At 36.6% G+C, this 14,401-nt stretch overlaps 2 protein-coding genes across 7 annotated transcripts in view; one reads left to right on the top strand and one right to left on the bottom strand.

Moving 5' to 3' along the window:
* The window catches only part of PIGF (phosphatidylinositol glycan anchor biosynthesis class F), a 37,336-nt gene extending 27,153 nt beyond the window's left edge, over window positions 1-10,183 (top strand). For 3 of the 6 annotated variants that reach the window (XM_055089165.1, XM_055089166.1, XM_055089167.1), the window contains exon 7: window positions 9,873-9,954. Coding sequence is in view for 2 of the 6 variants with exons in the window: in XM_007108722.2 (XP_007108784.1) it covers window positions 9,873-9,986 (114 nt within the window). In the remaining 4 variants the exon portion in view is untranslated. Of the gene's footprint in view, window positions 1-272; window positions 681-9,872 lie in introns of those variants that run through there. The other 3 variants (XM_007108722.2, XM_007108723.4, XM_055089168.1) reach the window with 3 other exon arrangements.
* Window positions 10,184-10,300: 117 nt separating this feature from the next.
* The window catches only part of RHOQ (ras homolog family member Q), a 37,836-nt gene continuing 33,735 nt past the window's right edge, over window positions 10,301-14,401 (bottom strand). The window contains exons 4-5 of the mRNA XM_024118804.3: window positions 13,947-14,042; window positions 10,301-10,549 (exon numbers count right to left, since the gene is read on the bottom strand). Of these exons, the coding sequence (XP_023974572.1) occupies window positions 10,394-10,549; window positions 13,947-14,042 (252 nt within the window). The 3' untranslated portion in view covers window positions 10,301-10,393. The remainder of the gene's footprint in view (window positions 10,550-13,946; window positions 14,043-14,401) is intronic.

Raw genomic sequence — 14,401 nt, 5'->3', positions numbered from 1 at the left:
CGGGCCCAGCCGCTCCGCGGCATGTGGGATCTTCCCGGACCGGGGCACGAACCCGTGTCCCCTGCATCGGCAGGCGGACGCTCAACCACTGTGCCACCAGGGAAGCCCAATCATCTTTTATTCATATAATAATCACCTGCCCCTCTCCCTTTTAGCAGTGATTTACTGATAAACTAGAGAAATGATGAGGCATCTTTTTTGTTCACTTTTTATTTTCAGTGAACAAGTTTTTTGTTCTGTTTTGGTTTTTTTCTTCATAAACCTTACTACAGAATAAGTACTCCGTGTGGCTCATGGTGCTGACAGAATCTGCCAGAGAAACAATAAACCAAATGAAAGATCATGGCGTCACCTCAGAATGGAGATTTTTCTAGAGTAAAATTTCACGAGAAGATAACTACTATATATACTTCATTATCTAAACTGTAATATTATAGTATTAGGAAGAGAGGTTAGTTCTCTATTCCTTATAGCCCAATAAAGATTTGATATGTTTGTGGTAAAGCAAGCTTTTCTGGATTGGGATCTGGTTTTATGTTTCAGTCAGAGAAACAAGGGTATCTGGTTAAGCAATTATACTTTCTTTAAAAACACATACACACCATCCACCTCACAAAAACTTTTGCATGTTTAGTTCCATTTTTTCTACTTTGAATTCAAACCTGACTAAAATTTCCAGAGGCCAAACATAAGATTATAATGATGTGAGTTCTGTACTGAGCAATTTCAAGAATATTTATATTTTTTAAATTGTTTCATCATTAAATGACTAGAAAGGCCCATTGAAAATATATAACCTCAATGAAAAATGTTTTTCACTTACTAATAGGAATTTTAAATAATTTTAAGTAATGACAAATGACAAAAGATACCAGGCATCTTTATAGTTGGAGGAAGCCTTCCCTTTCTAGGAGTCAGCAAGAGAATTTGGTGAAAGAGAATGTGGTCGGTGGCTGCCCACTGTGCTGTTGGTCATCTTTATTGTTTTCTTTAAAAATAATTGAGTCATCTTGCTTCTCTTCCTTGCCTTAATTATTACATTATAACATTTGAATTGTCCATAACCCAGACAGCCTTCTTCAGCCCCAGAGAAAGCTTATAGCTATAGTTACTTACAAAATGAATATTTTGACCATGGAAGATCTTTGCACATTATAATTTGATGCATTATCTGCTGTAAAAATAGCTAATCAGTAAATATTTGTTGAGTTCTTACTGTGTACAAAATACATAGTCTGTGTAAGTTATAACAGATACTTAAATATTACCAGGACTGGAATTTAATTGTTTGGTAACGATAATTTAGATTCATATTGTGATTTAGATTCAGATTTAATATGCTCTAAATATTTTGCAGAATAGATGGTTATGAGCTTTTCATCTGGAAAATGTCTTAATTATCAAAAGTCGGCTAGTATTTCATGTTATTAAAAAAATTAATGGGAGGTTAGGAATTGTTGGTTATTCTGAGCAAAGGAAATTTACCATGAAGTTTTTAAACCCACATGTTTTATTAATAGGTAGACAGATAACAGGATGATTAAGAGCTCTGGCATCAGATTACTGAGTTCAAATCCTGGCTCTGCCACTTGCTAGTGAGGATTAAATAATATAATCCTTCTAAAGTACTTAGTTCAGAACCTGACACATAGTTACTGCTTAATTAATGTTATAGGCATTTATGACCTATTAAAGGAGTAGGTTACTATTTTTTTTAGCATTACCAAAAAACCCTGCAAATTCCATTATTTGAGTTCTCCAAGTGTTAGAGCATGTTAACTGTCTCAGTTATTGTATTCATTCTGCCCGATAATCCTTAAATTGGTAGGGTGGATTGTTAAATCATCTTTTTGTTTCCCTGGTATTTAGGGTATTTGGATTTCATGTAATTTTCAATTCTGTCTGACATTTCGGATGGCAATAGAAAGAAAACATATCTGTCTGTGTATGTACCAGGCATGGGCTTGGCACTGTCACACAGGCAACTTAATCCTGGTAACCCTAGTGCAAGGTAGAGTTCAGTCCCACTTCTACACAAAAGAAAGCAAAGTGTGAGGAGAGGCGTACACATCTTTTTCAACATTTCTTGGCTGATTAGAGGACGACTCAGGATCCAGCACCCCAGGACACCATGATTCTCTTTATCCCTGGAGACTCTGAAACATAGCTTTTCTTTTTAAAAAATGGCCATAGCTTAGATTTTTGGGGGGAAAGGTTGAGTAGTTATTATATTGCCATGACCACTCTGGTAGTGTTTGTATTTTAGACCATAAAATTTAACGTATTTGTAGGAGAGTATTTGAAGCTAAGATGTGAAGCTTTTGTACCTAGAAAACCAACAAATATCTTTAAACTCTGGACTTCCATGCTACTGTCTCCAAAATGGAATTGACCCAGAGAATCAAATCTCTTCTGAGCATACTTATTTCTTATAAAGTTAAAAAGCAAAATGGATTGAGATTGTCTTTAAAACAATTTTAAGTTGTTTAAAAATATTTGTACTTATTCCCATCAGATACCAGATAAATGAGGCATTGTTATATTTAAAACCTTTTTGTTTTCTCGTTTTATCAGGTTAAAAAATTAATATCTGAAACATATTCATTTTTTAAAGTCACAGATGCCACAGATAATACTTTCATAAATTGAAGCTGGGATCATAAGGATAATTAAATGAATCACTGCAAATAATGACAGTGAGGGATAAAGCTAAGATTATGGATTTAATTATTGAAGGGTGCATATTTTTAGGTTAACTGGTGTTTCTGTTACTAAAGTTGTTATACAGTATTTTAGACAGACCAAAATGAAATATTAATTTATATGAAATATGAGTTACATATTTCAAGCATAGAAGAAAAACTATAATACTTAACTGATAGAAAATGGTTTTGGATTTAAAAGGTGGGTTCACTGTTGGACAGTGAGGTTGAAAATGATCTGCTAGCAGGACTTTCATGTGAGGGAGAAGAGTGCTGGCTAAGGTAACTCATTTGCATGGTCCTGCCAAGGACCATTTATCGTCACTTTGACAAGAAGTTCCAGCCTGGAGACTGTGGACCTCGCCACAAATAGCTCTTCCTAAATCTCTGTTCTTAGTCACAGGAGAGTGGTTTGGTATACATGGCACAGGGAAGAGTTACAACTAGAGAAATGTATTCAGATGAGTAGATTCATCTGTACATGTATTCCTACATCAGACAATGGCATTTGCTTTAAGGACATCTGGAAAAACACATCACTTAAAACCAAATTCAGAGGAAAATATAAATAATCATTTAAAACCAGTAGAATTTTGAAAGTAGGTTTTAAAAAATGAATTCTATCAGTTATGCAAATGTAAATTTGTGGTAAGCATGATCAACAAAACATATTAAAAAAGTTTGTGTGAAATTTAGAACTGCCTGGGTTTTATCTCCCTTTTTTATCTGAAAGAGCCAGTAATCCAATGGTTGTGAGTTGTTCTAAGTGTTTCTAGGTTTTTTGATCTGCAGATAGGTCAGTTTTCCCATGATATCTATCATAGTACATACCTCTCCAAAAATTACATTGCAACATATTTTTTTTAAAGTTTATGTTATTAAAATTTATCTAAAAAATTAAATAATCTTAGTTTGCCCCTTAACTGCTTGGTTTATAGTAGGGGCTCTCAATAAATAGTTTTGAATAAACAGAGCCATTCAAATGGAGACTCTTAAAAATGATACAAATGCCTACCAGTGGTTGGTTTAAAATCAGTTTCTGTACTTGTACTTCTTAAAAGTTATGAAAAATGACAGCTAGGAGCAAGAATCACCCGTCTATTTCAGTGGTAAGGCTACATATGGTTAATATAATGCCATATGCTATATAGCTCTTGAGAGTTTTCTCTTGTAAGCTTTATGCTCCCCAGACATTTCATGTGAAGAAAAGCAAGTACTAAAGATGCTTATATTACAAGCATCATTGCTGGGTCATATGGTAGTTCTATTTTCAGTTCTTTAAGGAACCTCCATACTGTTCTCCATAGTGGCTGTATCAATTTACATTCCCACCAACAGTGCAAGAGGGGCAGGCTCAGTAGCTGTGGTGCACGGGTTCAGTTGCTCCATGGCATGTGGGATCCTACAGGACCAGGGCCCAAACCCGTGTCCCCTGCATCAGCCGGTGGACTCTTAACCACTGCGCCACCCGGGAAGCCCCGTTGTAGCTTTGATTTGCATTTCTCTAATCATTAGTGATGCTGAGCATCCTTTCATGTATTTGTTTGCAATCTGTGTATCTTCTTTGGAGAAATGTCTGTTTAGGTCTTCTGCCCATTTTTGGATTGGGTAGTTTGTTTTTTTGATATTGAGCTGCATGAGCTGCATGTATATTTTGGAGATTAATCCTTTGTCCGTTGCTTCGTTTGCAAATATTTTCTCCCATTTTGAGGGTTGGCTTTTCGTCTTGTTTATGGTTTCCTTTGCTGTGCAAAAGCTTTTAAGTTTCATTAGGTCCCATTTATTTTTGTTTTTATTTCCATTTTTCTAGGAGGTGGGTTAAAAAGGATCTTGCCGTGATTTATGTCATAGAGTGTTCTGCCTATGTTTCCCTCTTAAGAATTTTATAGTGTCTGGCCTTACATTTAGGTCTTTAATCCATTTTGAGTTTATTCTTGTATACGGTGTTAGGGAGTGTTCTAATTTCATTCTTTTACATGTAGCTGTCCAGTTTTCCCAGCACCACTTATTGAAGAGGCTGTCTTTTCGCCACTGTATGTTCTTGCCTCCTTTATCAAAGATAAGGTGACCATATGTGCGTGGGTTTATCTCTGGGCTTTCTATCTTGTTCCATTGATCTAAACTTTTGTTTTTAATTGAAGTAAAGTTGATTTACAATGTTGTGTTAGTTTCAGGTGTTCAGCAAAGTGATTCAGAATATATATATATATATATATTCTTCTAGATTCTTTTCCATTATAGGTTATTATAAGATACTAAATATAGTTCCCTGGGCTATACAGTAGATCCCTGTTGTCTGTTTTTTATATGGTAGTGTGTATATGTTAATCCCAAACTCCTAATTTATCCCTTTCCCCCTTTCCCCTTTGGTAACCGTAAGTTTGTTTTCTATGTCTGTTAACACCATTTCTGTTTCGTAAAGAAGTTCCTTTGCGTCATTTCGTATCCTAGATTCCATCCAGATTAATTTCCCAGGGTCAGATATTTAACAAATGGCAGAGCTGAGACTCAAATCCAGTCTAATACAAAAATCAGTGTTTTTGTTTTTTTTAAAATTTATTTAATTTATTTTTGGCTGCGTTGGGTGTCTTCGTTGCTGCTCCGGGGCTTTCTCTAGTTGAGGTGAGCGGGGGCTACTCTTCGTTGTGGTGCACAGGCTTCTCATTGCGGTGGCCTCTCCTGTTGCAGAGCACAGGCTCTAGGGCGCGCGGGCTTCAGTAGTTGTGGCACACAGGCTCAGTAGTTGTGGCTCACGGGCTCTAGGGCACAGGCTCAGTAGCTGGCACACACGGGCTTAGTTGCTTTGCGGCATGTGGGATCTTCCCAGACCAGGGCTCGAACCCGTCTCCTGCATTGGCAGGCGGATTCTTAACCCCTGTGCCACCAGGGAAGTCCCAAAAATCAGTGTTCTTAATCACTATTCTGTACTACTTACAACATGCTTTGAAATATATCAAACTCTTTATATTGGTACATTTTCCTTTCCTAAAAAGTAAGCAGAGTTTTATAGTAATGCCTGATCAGAAGAAAGCATTGTGGTCTTCAGGTAGAAATAAGCTTATGTAATTTTGAAATGTCTTTCAACCAGCAATAATATTGATTTTTTAACAGAAAAAAAGTTATATCTGTATTATTTAAGACTTTTTTAAAGCTTATTAGGGTGAAATTGTTTTATTTCTAAGAGAAAAATAACTTATTGGTAGTACCATGTACCAAGTTCCTATATATCAGGCCTTTGTTAATGCTGATTATTTTAAGAGAACACTGACCTTTTTTTAAGTGCTGAAACACATAAGGAATCATTTGATTTAGAGAAAGAATAGTAGTACTCTAAGCAAGATACTTTCTTCACATGATGCAGCTACTCATTTCTTAAAAGTTTTTCTTTTTGACAGTAACTGTAATAATTTTACCCAGTTGCATTATCTTTTGTCCATATTATCTTTTGTTATGCAAGAGGACGTTTTTCTTTGATTTAGAGATTTAAAAAAATTAAATTTATAAAGAACTGGATAAAAAGAAGATGGTCGTTTGGTGGTAATCACTTGTGACTTCCTTTACAAGAATGTCTGAGTTTTCTATTTTCCTTAAACAAAACAAGATAATTATATAGCGCCATCTCAGATTATCATAATTTGGAGAAATGTTTATAGCAACGCAGTTGAATTGTCTCTTCAATAGATGATGTTACCATGTGTTTTTAAAATTCTCTTTGTGGCATGAGGAATGTTAAATAGCAACATCTCCGTATGTGAGACAATAGTTTTAAATGGAAAACTTCAAGATCTAATTATGAAAATATGTGATTAAGCTAGGATTGTTTGACAAGTCAAAATGAATTGTTGCCATAGGATAGTTTTAATTTTTTTAAAGCAATATTAAGGTTAGCAGGAAATTGCCTGAGGAAAGGTGGTTCGTTGGCAACCTTCCCCAACTCCCTGCTATAGCTCCTTTTGCCATATTCCCTATTAAGGAAAGTTGCCCTTATATAAAGAAATTCTCTTTTAAAAAATGACTATGTTACAGTTAAGGACTACTTATGTCAGAAAATATCAAACAGGAAAGCCTGGTCCATCACTAGCAAACAGTCTCCAAAGCCAGTCCAACATTTTAATTTGCTGATGGCATGGATTCCTTGACATGTTGAATAGCAGGTGTTCCAAGCTTTGACCCCTCTTAAGGCAAAACTTTCTAACTAATATTTACTTCATTTTTGGCATTCCACTGGAGGTGAAGTATAGCAGCTGTTTAAAGAATGTGTGTGTAAATGTGTATATATGTGTTTGGAAACAAAGAGCCACACTGAAATTACAAAGTGATTAAAATAGAATTTAGAAACCCAAATTGGAATTTGACTGAATTCATGAGGGATTACAATTCTCCCTACGCTTTGACAATGTGCTCTTTACCAAAGTGCAGATGCTCACAGTTGGCCGATGATGTGTAGATCCACCCCATGAGAAACAGAGGAAAGAATATTATCCCAAATGTTTACATAGAGTGTTAAATAAAAACTACTAAGGTAAGAAGGTCAGTGCTTTACATAGATAGTAAACTATGCATATTATTTTATTTGTAACCCCATGTGTTAAGATGGGACACTATTAAAGCAACAATCACTTAAAAAGCAACAACCAACAAACCAGTATTTAATTTGGTACTTAAAATTAATAATTAAAACCAAATGGAAGCAATGCCTAAAGTAAGATAATTCACAATGAAAACCATTCGTGCAGGCTCTACTTATTGGAAATGTGATAATTCAACATAGGCTAACCTAAAATGTACCTTTTAGAGATAGAATAAGGATATAAGCAAAATATTAAATAAGATTTCAGGAAGCCCCTAAAATTATTTTTAAGAACTTCAGAACTGATTACCTATATGCAAAAAAATATTAACTATAAGTTTAAGCTCATTCATATATGACCTTATTTGAAGCAGTGTATTTTCATTCACTAGCAAAATTCATGTCAGTAAGATATTTTTGAAGTATTTTATTTTCCAGATATTTCACTACTTTGAACTAGCTGTTCCAGTGATTAGCCTGAATTTCAATGGAAACCTAAGTCTTAAGTGAAGACATGCTTCTGAAAATAAGGCAACTTTTCTACAATCTGTTTATGAACAGAAAAAAACAATCTTTGGTTTTAGTTAAACTAGCAGAAAGGATTTTGCAAAAAAGAAATACTAAAGAACCAAAGCAACGAAAAGGCTCTTAGTAAGCAATGGGAAACTCCAAACCCCATCAAGGTCAATAGAGTACCTAAGGCACCTCAGGTTCAGATGATACAATCATCTTTGCTTAGAGTTCTAATAATCTATATACAGGATTTTTACCATCTTAAGAACATGAAGCCGAAAAGGTAATGTCCAACAATGATTATTGTAAGAAAGAAGCAAATCCTAAGAGTTGATAAATGGGAGAGATTAGAGATCATCTCCTCTACCTCCTAGATGAGGAAAATGAGGCCCAGTCAAGAAACAGAGGTGACACCAGAGTCCTAGTCCCTTTCTCTTAGGGCAGGACAAATTCTAGATTTTAACTTTATTGGCTAGGAAACCAAGTGTGAAGAGTTTCAGAGATGTGAATTTGAGGAAGAAAAGAAAAAAAATTCCCATCAAATCCCCAAAGGCAAGTTGGAAATAAATGTGTAATACTTTACTGTCTTAATTCCTCTATACCATGTGTTGGACAACTTAGCTAATATACTAATTGAGTTATACAGTTCTTTTCAATTCTATCTAGAAATAGCAGACCAAAATTAAATGAGAAAGTTACATCAGATTCCATTTGAGCATACATAAGGCCATGGTACTTAATGCGAACCACCACTTCTTGGGAGAAAGAAGACATCCACTGTCCAGTTCAGGAGACAAAGCTCCTGACCAGTTATCCATTAGACTCTCCGCATGTCATTGGGGAAGATGATGCATATATTTTTTTAAAAATCTCTACAAAGCTCCCATACAAGACAGTACATCCTAGATTTGTGACTGCTATGAGCATTTAAGGCTGTCATTTTCAAGTATCAAAGTTTAGTGTTCCATTACCCAATCTGTGCAATAGACATAGCTATAAGCTCAAGTCATGGAAATTAACAGAAGCTCACCAAAGACATAAAGAAATCATAATTTAGGCAACAGCATTTTTAAATGTAGGAAAGGCTGGGAAAAATTTTATGGATTAGATTATGCTTCTCTGAACTGCATTAGTTTGTTCACACTGACTGAAACTTTGTCTAACACTATTGTCTGCTGCATGGCATTTGGAATAAGGTAGATCAACAGCAGACCAAACAAGAAAGCTCAATTAGGTAACAGAACGAGTCATTAAGATGGTTCACCTCTACCACAGTTATACAGCCTGTTTCCCTAGAGAAAGATTAGAAATGGCTCCAGTATACCAAATAAGCTTCATAGATAAACATGAGAAAATTTTTGTAAAGCAGGACCTTTCAAAACCTAGGGACTACCACGCACTGCTCAAGGATGAAGTAAGTCAACGTTATTTACTTTTGGCTTGATGTAATATTGTGAAATGTAATATGGCTGGAGAAAATGGGTATTTGGAAGCCAGTATGTCATTTAACTTATACTCTAGGTGTGTACATAAGCTGTAGTTCTGTAACTTCTGCTGTGGTTCCAATATCTATATCTGAAAGGTGAAATCAGTTTTGTTATGAAAGCAGTTGCTTTGTTATAAATTCCATGTAACATGCTTGAATTCTAGGTCTTTTCTCTTTAACACAATTTAAAGTTTCTTGTGGTTTGGTCAGCATACACCCTTTTCGTTTCATTTGATATACAAGCCAATGTGGAAATTAGAAAAACAAAATTACCAACCAGTTCAGAGAGCTAAATTGAGTCCAGGATTATGGCAAAGTCTGACCCAAAGTTTTAATTTGTAATTTCAGCATGTATCTCATGCAGTTTGGGGAGCATCAAACTAAATCTACAATCGCCAGAAACCTTGTTACAGTTGAATGCACATTAACTAAAATGTGTACATTTTTAGTGTTCATGATAAATGCAGATATGACCTTATTACACTTTTGGCATTCTTTAAGAAAGCACATTAAGCTTTAATATAGAAATATTTACGTTACACTTGTGCTCAAGTAATAATAAAACATTTGTTCCTTTTGATCTCATACATTCTCTCCTCAGGAATGGCCCATCTCCTGCACGCTTGGAGCAACCTTTGGCTACGTGGCTGGCCTTGTTACTTCACCACTCTGGATATACTGGAATAGAAAGAAACTTACATACAAGAACAATTAATTGGAGCAAAGGGAGAAGATATTTCTTTGTGCAGATTCCACAAAGACAGTGCAGACATGTATATGGTCTAAGCCAGGCAGTTCCACTTAACAGCACTGTTTTTTATGTAGTTACAACATGATGTGATTGTAGCTTTTTAAACTATGAAACCCCTGAGAGATTGTACCTTCTAGTTGAAATAAAGTATTTATAATAGATTGTGGCTTCAGATGCTGTTTGTTGCTTCCTTGACCTTTAAGAAACATTCTTAATCAACTTTATAGAATTCTGAGGACAGGGTTCTTTTTTTTTTTTTCCTTTCAAGTTTTAAACTGCTTCATTATTTTTAAGAGGTCTGGGTATAGCTTTAGCATTTCATATGCTTTCTGAGAGAAATGGACAGTTTACTTGGCCACTGAAGACGTTTCTCACGTAATTAAACAACAGTTTATACATCTTGATCCTATTCTTTTTTTTACTGTGTGTTTCTTTGGAGTTAAAATGGCTATGATAGCCTCATCAAAAACAGTCTTCAATCCCTTCTGGGTTAAAGCTGAACATTCTACATAGCAGCACGCACCTATCTGGGAGGGAGAAAAAAAAATCACAAATATATACAGTCTTTTTTTTACAACTGATACCACACAAATACACCATTATAAGGAAAATCATAAAATGCAAAAAGAATGAAATCATCCATATTTATGACACCCAGAGATAGCTAACTGTTAAAATACTAGTGTATATATTCTTCCAGACTTTCTCTATGGAAAATTCTTTCATTCATCAAATATTTACTGGGTACCTACTATATGCCAGGCTCTGTTTTTAGGTGCTGGGGATCATGTCAATGAACTGAGCAAAACAGCAAAGTCTCCACCGTGTGATGCTTACATTTGCTTAAGTTCTACTGGGGGAGGAACACACAAAGGAATATAGACTAGATGGTGGCACATGCTACAGGTGGAAAAAAAAAAAAGCAGAGTGAGGGAGGGAAAGGGTGCAGAGGACAGTGGTGGTGGTCAGCGAAAGCTGCTCACCAAGGTAAAGTTTGAGCACTGAGGGATACCTAGGGGAAGAGTTTCGAGGCAGACAGAGCCACAGATGTAAGACCCTGATGCAGGAGCATGCATGGAGCATTCAGGGGGTGGGAAAGAAGCCAGAGTGGCAGGAGAGGGTGAGCAGGGGTAATGAATGGCAAGAGAGGCAGTCAGTGAGGCAGCCTCGAGGTAGCGACCTCGAGTAAGGACTTTGGCTTCTACTGTGAGAGGGGACCCATCCATCCATCCATCCATCCATCCATCCATCCATTCGTTCGTTCATTGAAAACTTACAGAGCACTCTGATTTGCCAAATGTGAGAATATAGCAAGGAACAAAATTAAGTTCCTAAGCTATTCTCGTGAAGCTTATATTTTAGAGGGAGAAGACCACGGACTAATAAATATAGAGGTAGAATATGTGGTCTGGAGGAAAATGGGGAAGGAGATAGGGAGTGGGGAGAGGTCAGGCAAGGCCTCATTGAGAGAGTGATATTTGAGTGAAAGAATGAACAATGTCTACATCAGGAAGACTATCCTAGGCAGAGGGGGCAGTGAAAGGACAAAGGCTCTGAGGCAGAAGATTGGGGAAACCGCACAGAGGCCGAGTGCCTGGAGCACAATGGGTGAGGCAGAGAGGTAGCGGGGCCTGTACGCCAGGGTGAGGGCTTGGGCCTTTATTTATCCGGAAGATAATAAAGCCACTGGAAGATTCTGAACAGAGCAGGGAGCTGATGGAGCTTCTATTTTTAAAGTCTCACTCTGGCTGCTGTGTTGAGAACAGGTTAACAGACACAGACAGAAGCAGAAAGGTGAATGAGAAGCTGTTCCAGTAATCCAGGCCAGAGAGGGAGGGGGCCTGAACCAGCCTGCCAGAGGAGGGGACAGTGAGGAGTGTTTGGATTCTGGGTATATTCTGAACGTAGAAAAATATATTTTGCTGGAGGGTTCACTGAATGGTATGAGAGAAAGAGCAAGGTCAAGTGTGACTTCAAGGTTTTTGACCCAAGTAACTGAGAAGACTAAGCCTAGAGGATAAAATTGGGAATTCTGTTTTGGACATGTTAGTTTTGAGATGCATACCACCCGGATGGACTTGTTGCATGACGAGTTAGATAACCAAGTCTAGAGTTTAGGGAAGAGGTCCAGGCTGCAGATAGAAATTTGGGAATCTCAGTAGCAGACTATTCAAACCACAAGACGGAAAGCAGCTTACCAGGCTTAAAGACTGAGTGTGGATATAGAAGGAAAGACATCCAAGAAGCTGAGTGCTGATCCCTGGACCCTCAACATTCAGAGATGGGGAGGTGAGGAGATGGAGGAGAGGCCAACGAGCGGGGAGAAAGCCCAAGAGAGGGCGTTCAAGGAAGCCAAGTGAATGTGTTTCAAGAAGGGACCAACTGTGCCAAATGCTGCTGACAGGTCTAGAAATGGTGGTTTGCAACCAATTTTTTTTCCCTTAAACTACATAATAAACATGAATATCTCAGTAAGAAAATTAGTATAAATTTTTAATAGATGCAGGGTGGTTTTTTTTGCCATTATAAACAATGCAGGAACTTTATGGCTATCTCTTTAAGCACACCCCGTATAATATTCTTAGGATAAACTCCTCCCTATGAAATTGCTTGATCAAAAGTGTACACGACTTTAAGGCTTTTGCATGTTGTTGAAGCTTTTACTCAAAGACCAACAGAACAAGAGTACCCATTTGCTTACACCTGGAACAGTGGGTATTCTAATTAATGTCTCTTCTTTTGTGTGCCAGTTTTATAGATGGAAACTGAACTTACACTTGACTACTAAGGAATATGAACATATTTTTTGTCTTCAATGGCAATCTGCATTTTTTGGAGAATCTCCCATTGATGTTCTGAGTCCCTTTTCCTATTGGGGTATGCATATGTCTTTTTCTGATTAATCCATATGCAAGGGGTTCATGTCCACTAAGGATATTAACCCATTTTTCTGCCATAAATGTCAAGTTTGTTATATGACTTTTAATTTTATTTCTGGCGTTTGATGTCATATTAAATTTTTACGTAGTTAAATCATCAATATTTTCATTTATGACTTTTACCTTTATGAAATTTAGAAATTCCTTCTCTCCTAAGATGACAGAATTTAATATGTGAAATTCCTTGTTAGTAACTTGTTAGTAAAGCTATTTATCTTTTGCTTTAGGAAAAACTGTTCTCCAAAAAGTTTTCTTGCTTTCTTCTGCCTCCTGATAGTATTTTAAAAAACATCTTACTATATTCCATTTCCACAAAAGTCCTATTAAAGTCATAACATCTAAAAAATAGAATCCAATCATGTTAGGGGCAAATGGAGAAAAAAGTAAGCCTCTCGCTCTGGGGAGAGGAATAATAAAAGTTAAAAGGTATTTTGTGTGTCACAGTTATATTTTTTAAATGATAATATTTTCCACCTTTCATAAAAATTATCTTGTGAAAGAGAATTCAACAACACATTTCTTCTCCAACCTAGCCATAATTTTTTGTTTTTAACTGCAGACTTAAATTGTCCTCCTATTCCACTCCATTGCCTACTCCATGAGTCTTCACTGAAGACAGGGCCTGATTAAGCAGCCCCTATTTGTGACGCCTCTTTGTACACATGACTTACTAGGAAAATATTGTTGGCAGTGTAGCACAGGTGTAAAGGCCAGAGTGGGGCCTTTACTGAAGCTCAGCTCTGCCACTTACTACCTGCGGGACCTTACAAGTTACCTGACAAGGCTATGCCTCTGTTTTCTCCTCCATAAAACAGAGGCACTAGTAGACCAACCTCACTGAGTCCAGGCAAGGATTAAATGATCTAATGCATGTAAAACACTCAGCACAGTGCCTGGCATACAGTAAAGCACAGTAAATATTAGCTTCTATTATTACCTTAGCTTCATTTACATTGATTTTTAAATTCTGTAAAGGTTGCATTACCTCTTTTGCTAGTTTCTGTCCTTGTTCCACACATATAGGTTTTTCCTTCATATCATTCAGTCTTGCTAAAGTTTTGGGGTCATCTCGGAGATCAATCTAGTTAAGAAAGGTTAATAAGGTCCCATAATATTATCAGTCTTTAAAGATAAAACATGTAGTCCCATTTAACCCCATGTATCAAAAAAAGATTACAAAAGAACCTAATCTTTAAAACCAACTAATATAGTAATTGCTTTCTTTGACACTACTTTTTCCAAAAATGTGACAGAATTTATTATAACTAACAACTGAGATTAAACATATATTATCTCATTTGCTAAACCTTAGGGCCATTTGTCTGAGAGCAACACCACAAGGCAGGCCACAGAGATTATTCTTTTTTTTTTTTTTTTTTTTTTTTTTGCAGTACGCGGGCCTCTCACCGCTGTGGCCCCTCCCGTTGCGGAGCACAGGCT

The sequence above is a fragment of the Physeter macrocephalus genome, chromosome 12, assembly GCF_002837175.3.
Source record: "Physeter macrocephalus isolate SW-GA chromosome 12, ASM283717v5, whole genome shotgun sequence".
NCBI classification, from domain to species: domain Eukaryota; kingdom Metazoa; phylum Chordata; class Mammalia; order Artiodactyla; family Physeteridae; genus Physeter; species Physeter macrocephalus.
This window is presented reverse-complemented; position numbering and strand designations above follow the sequence as displayed.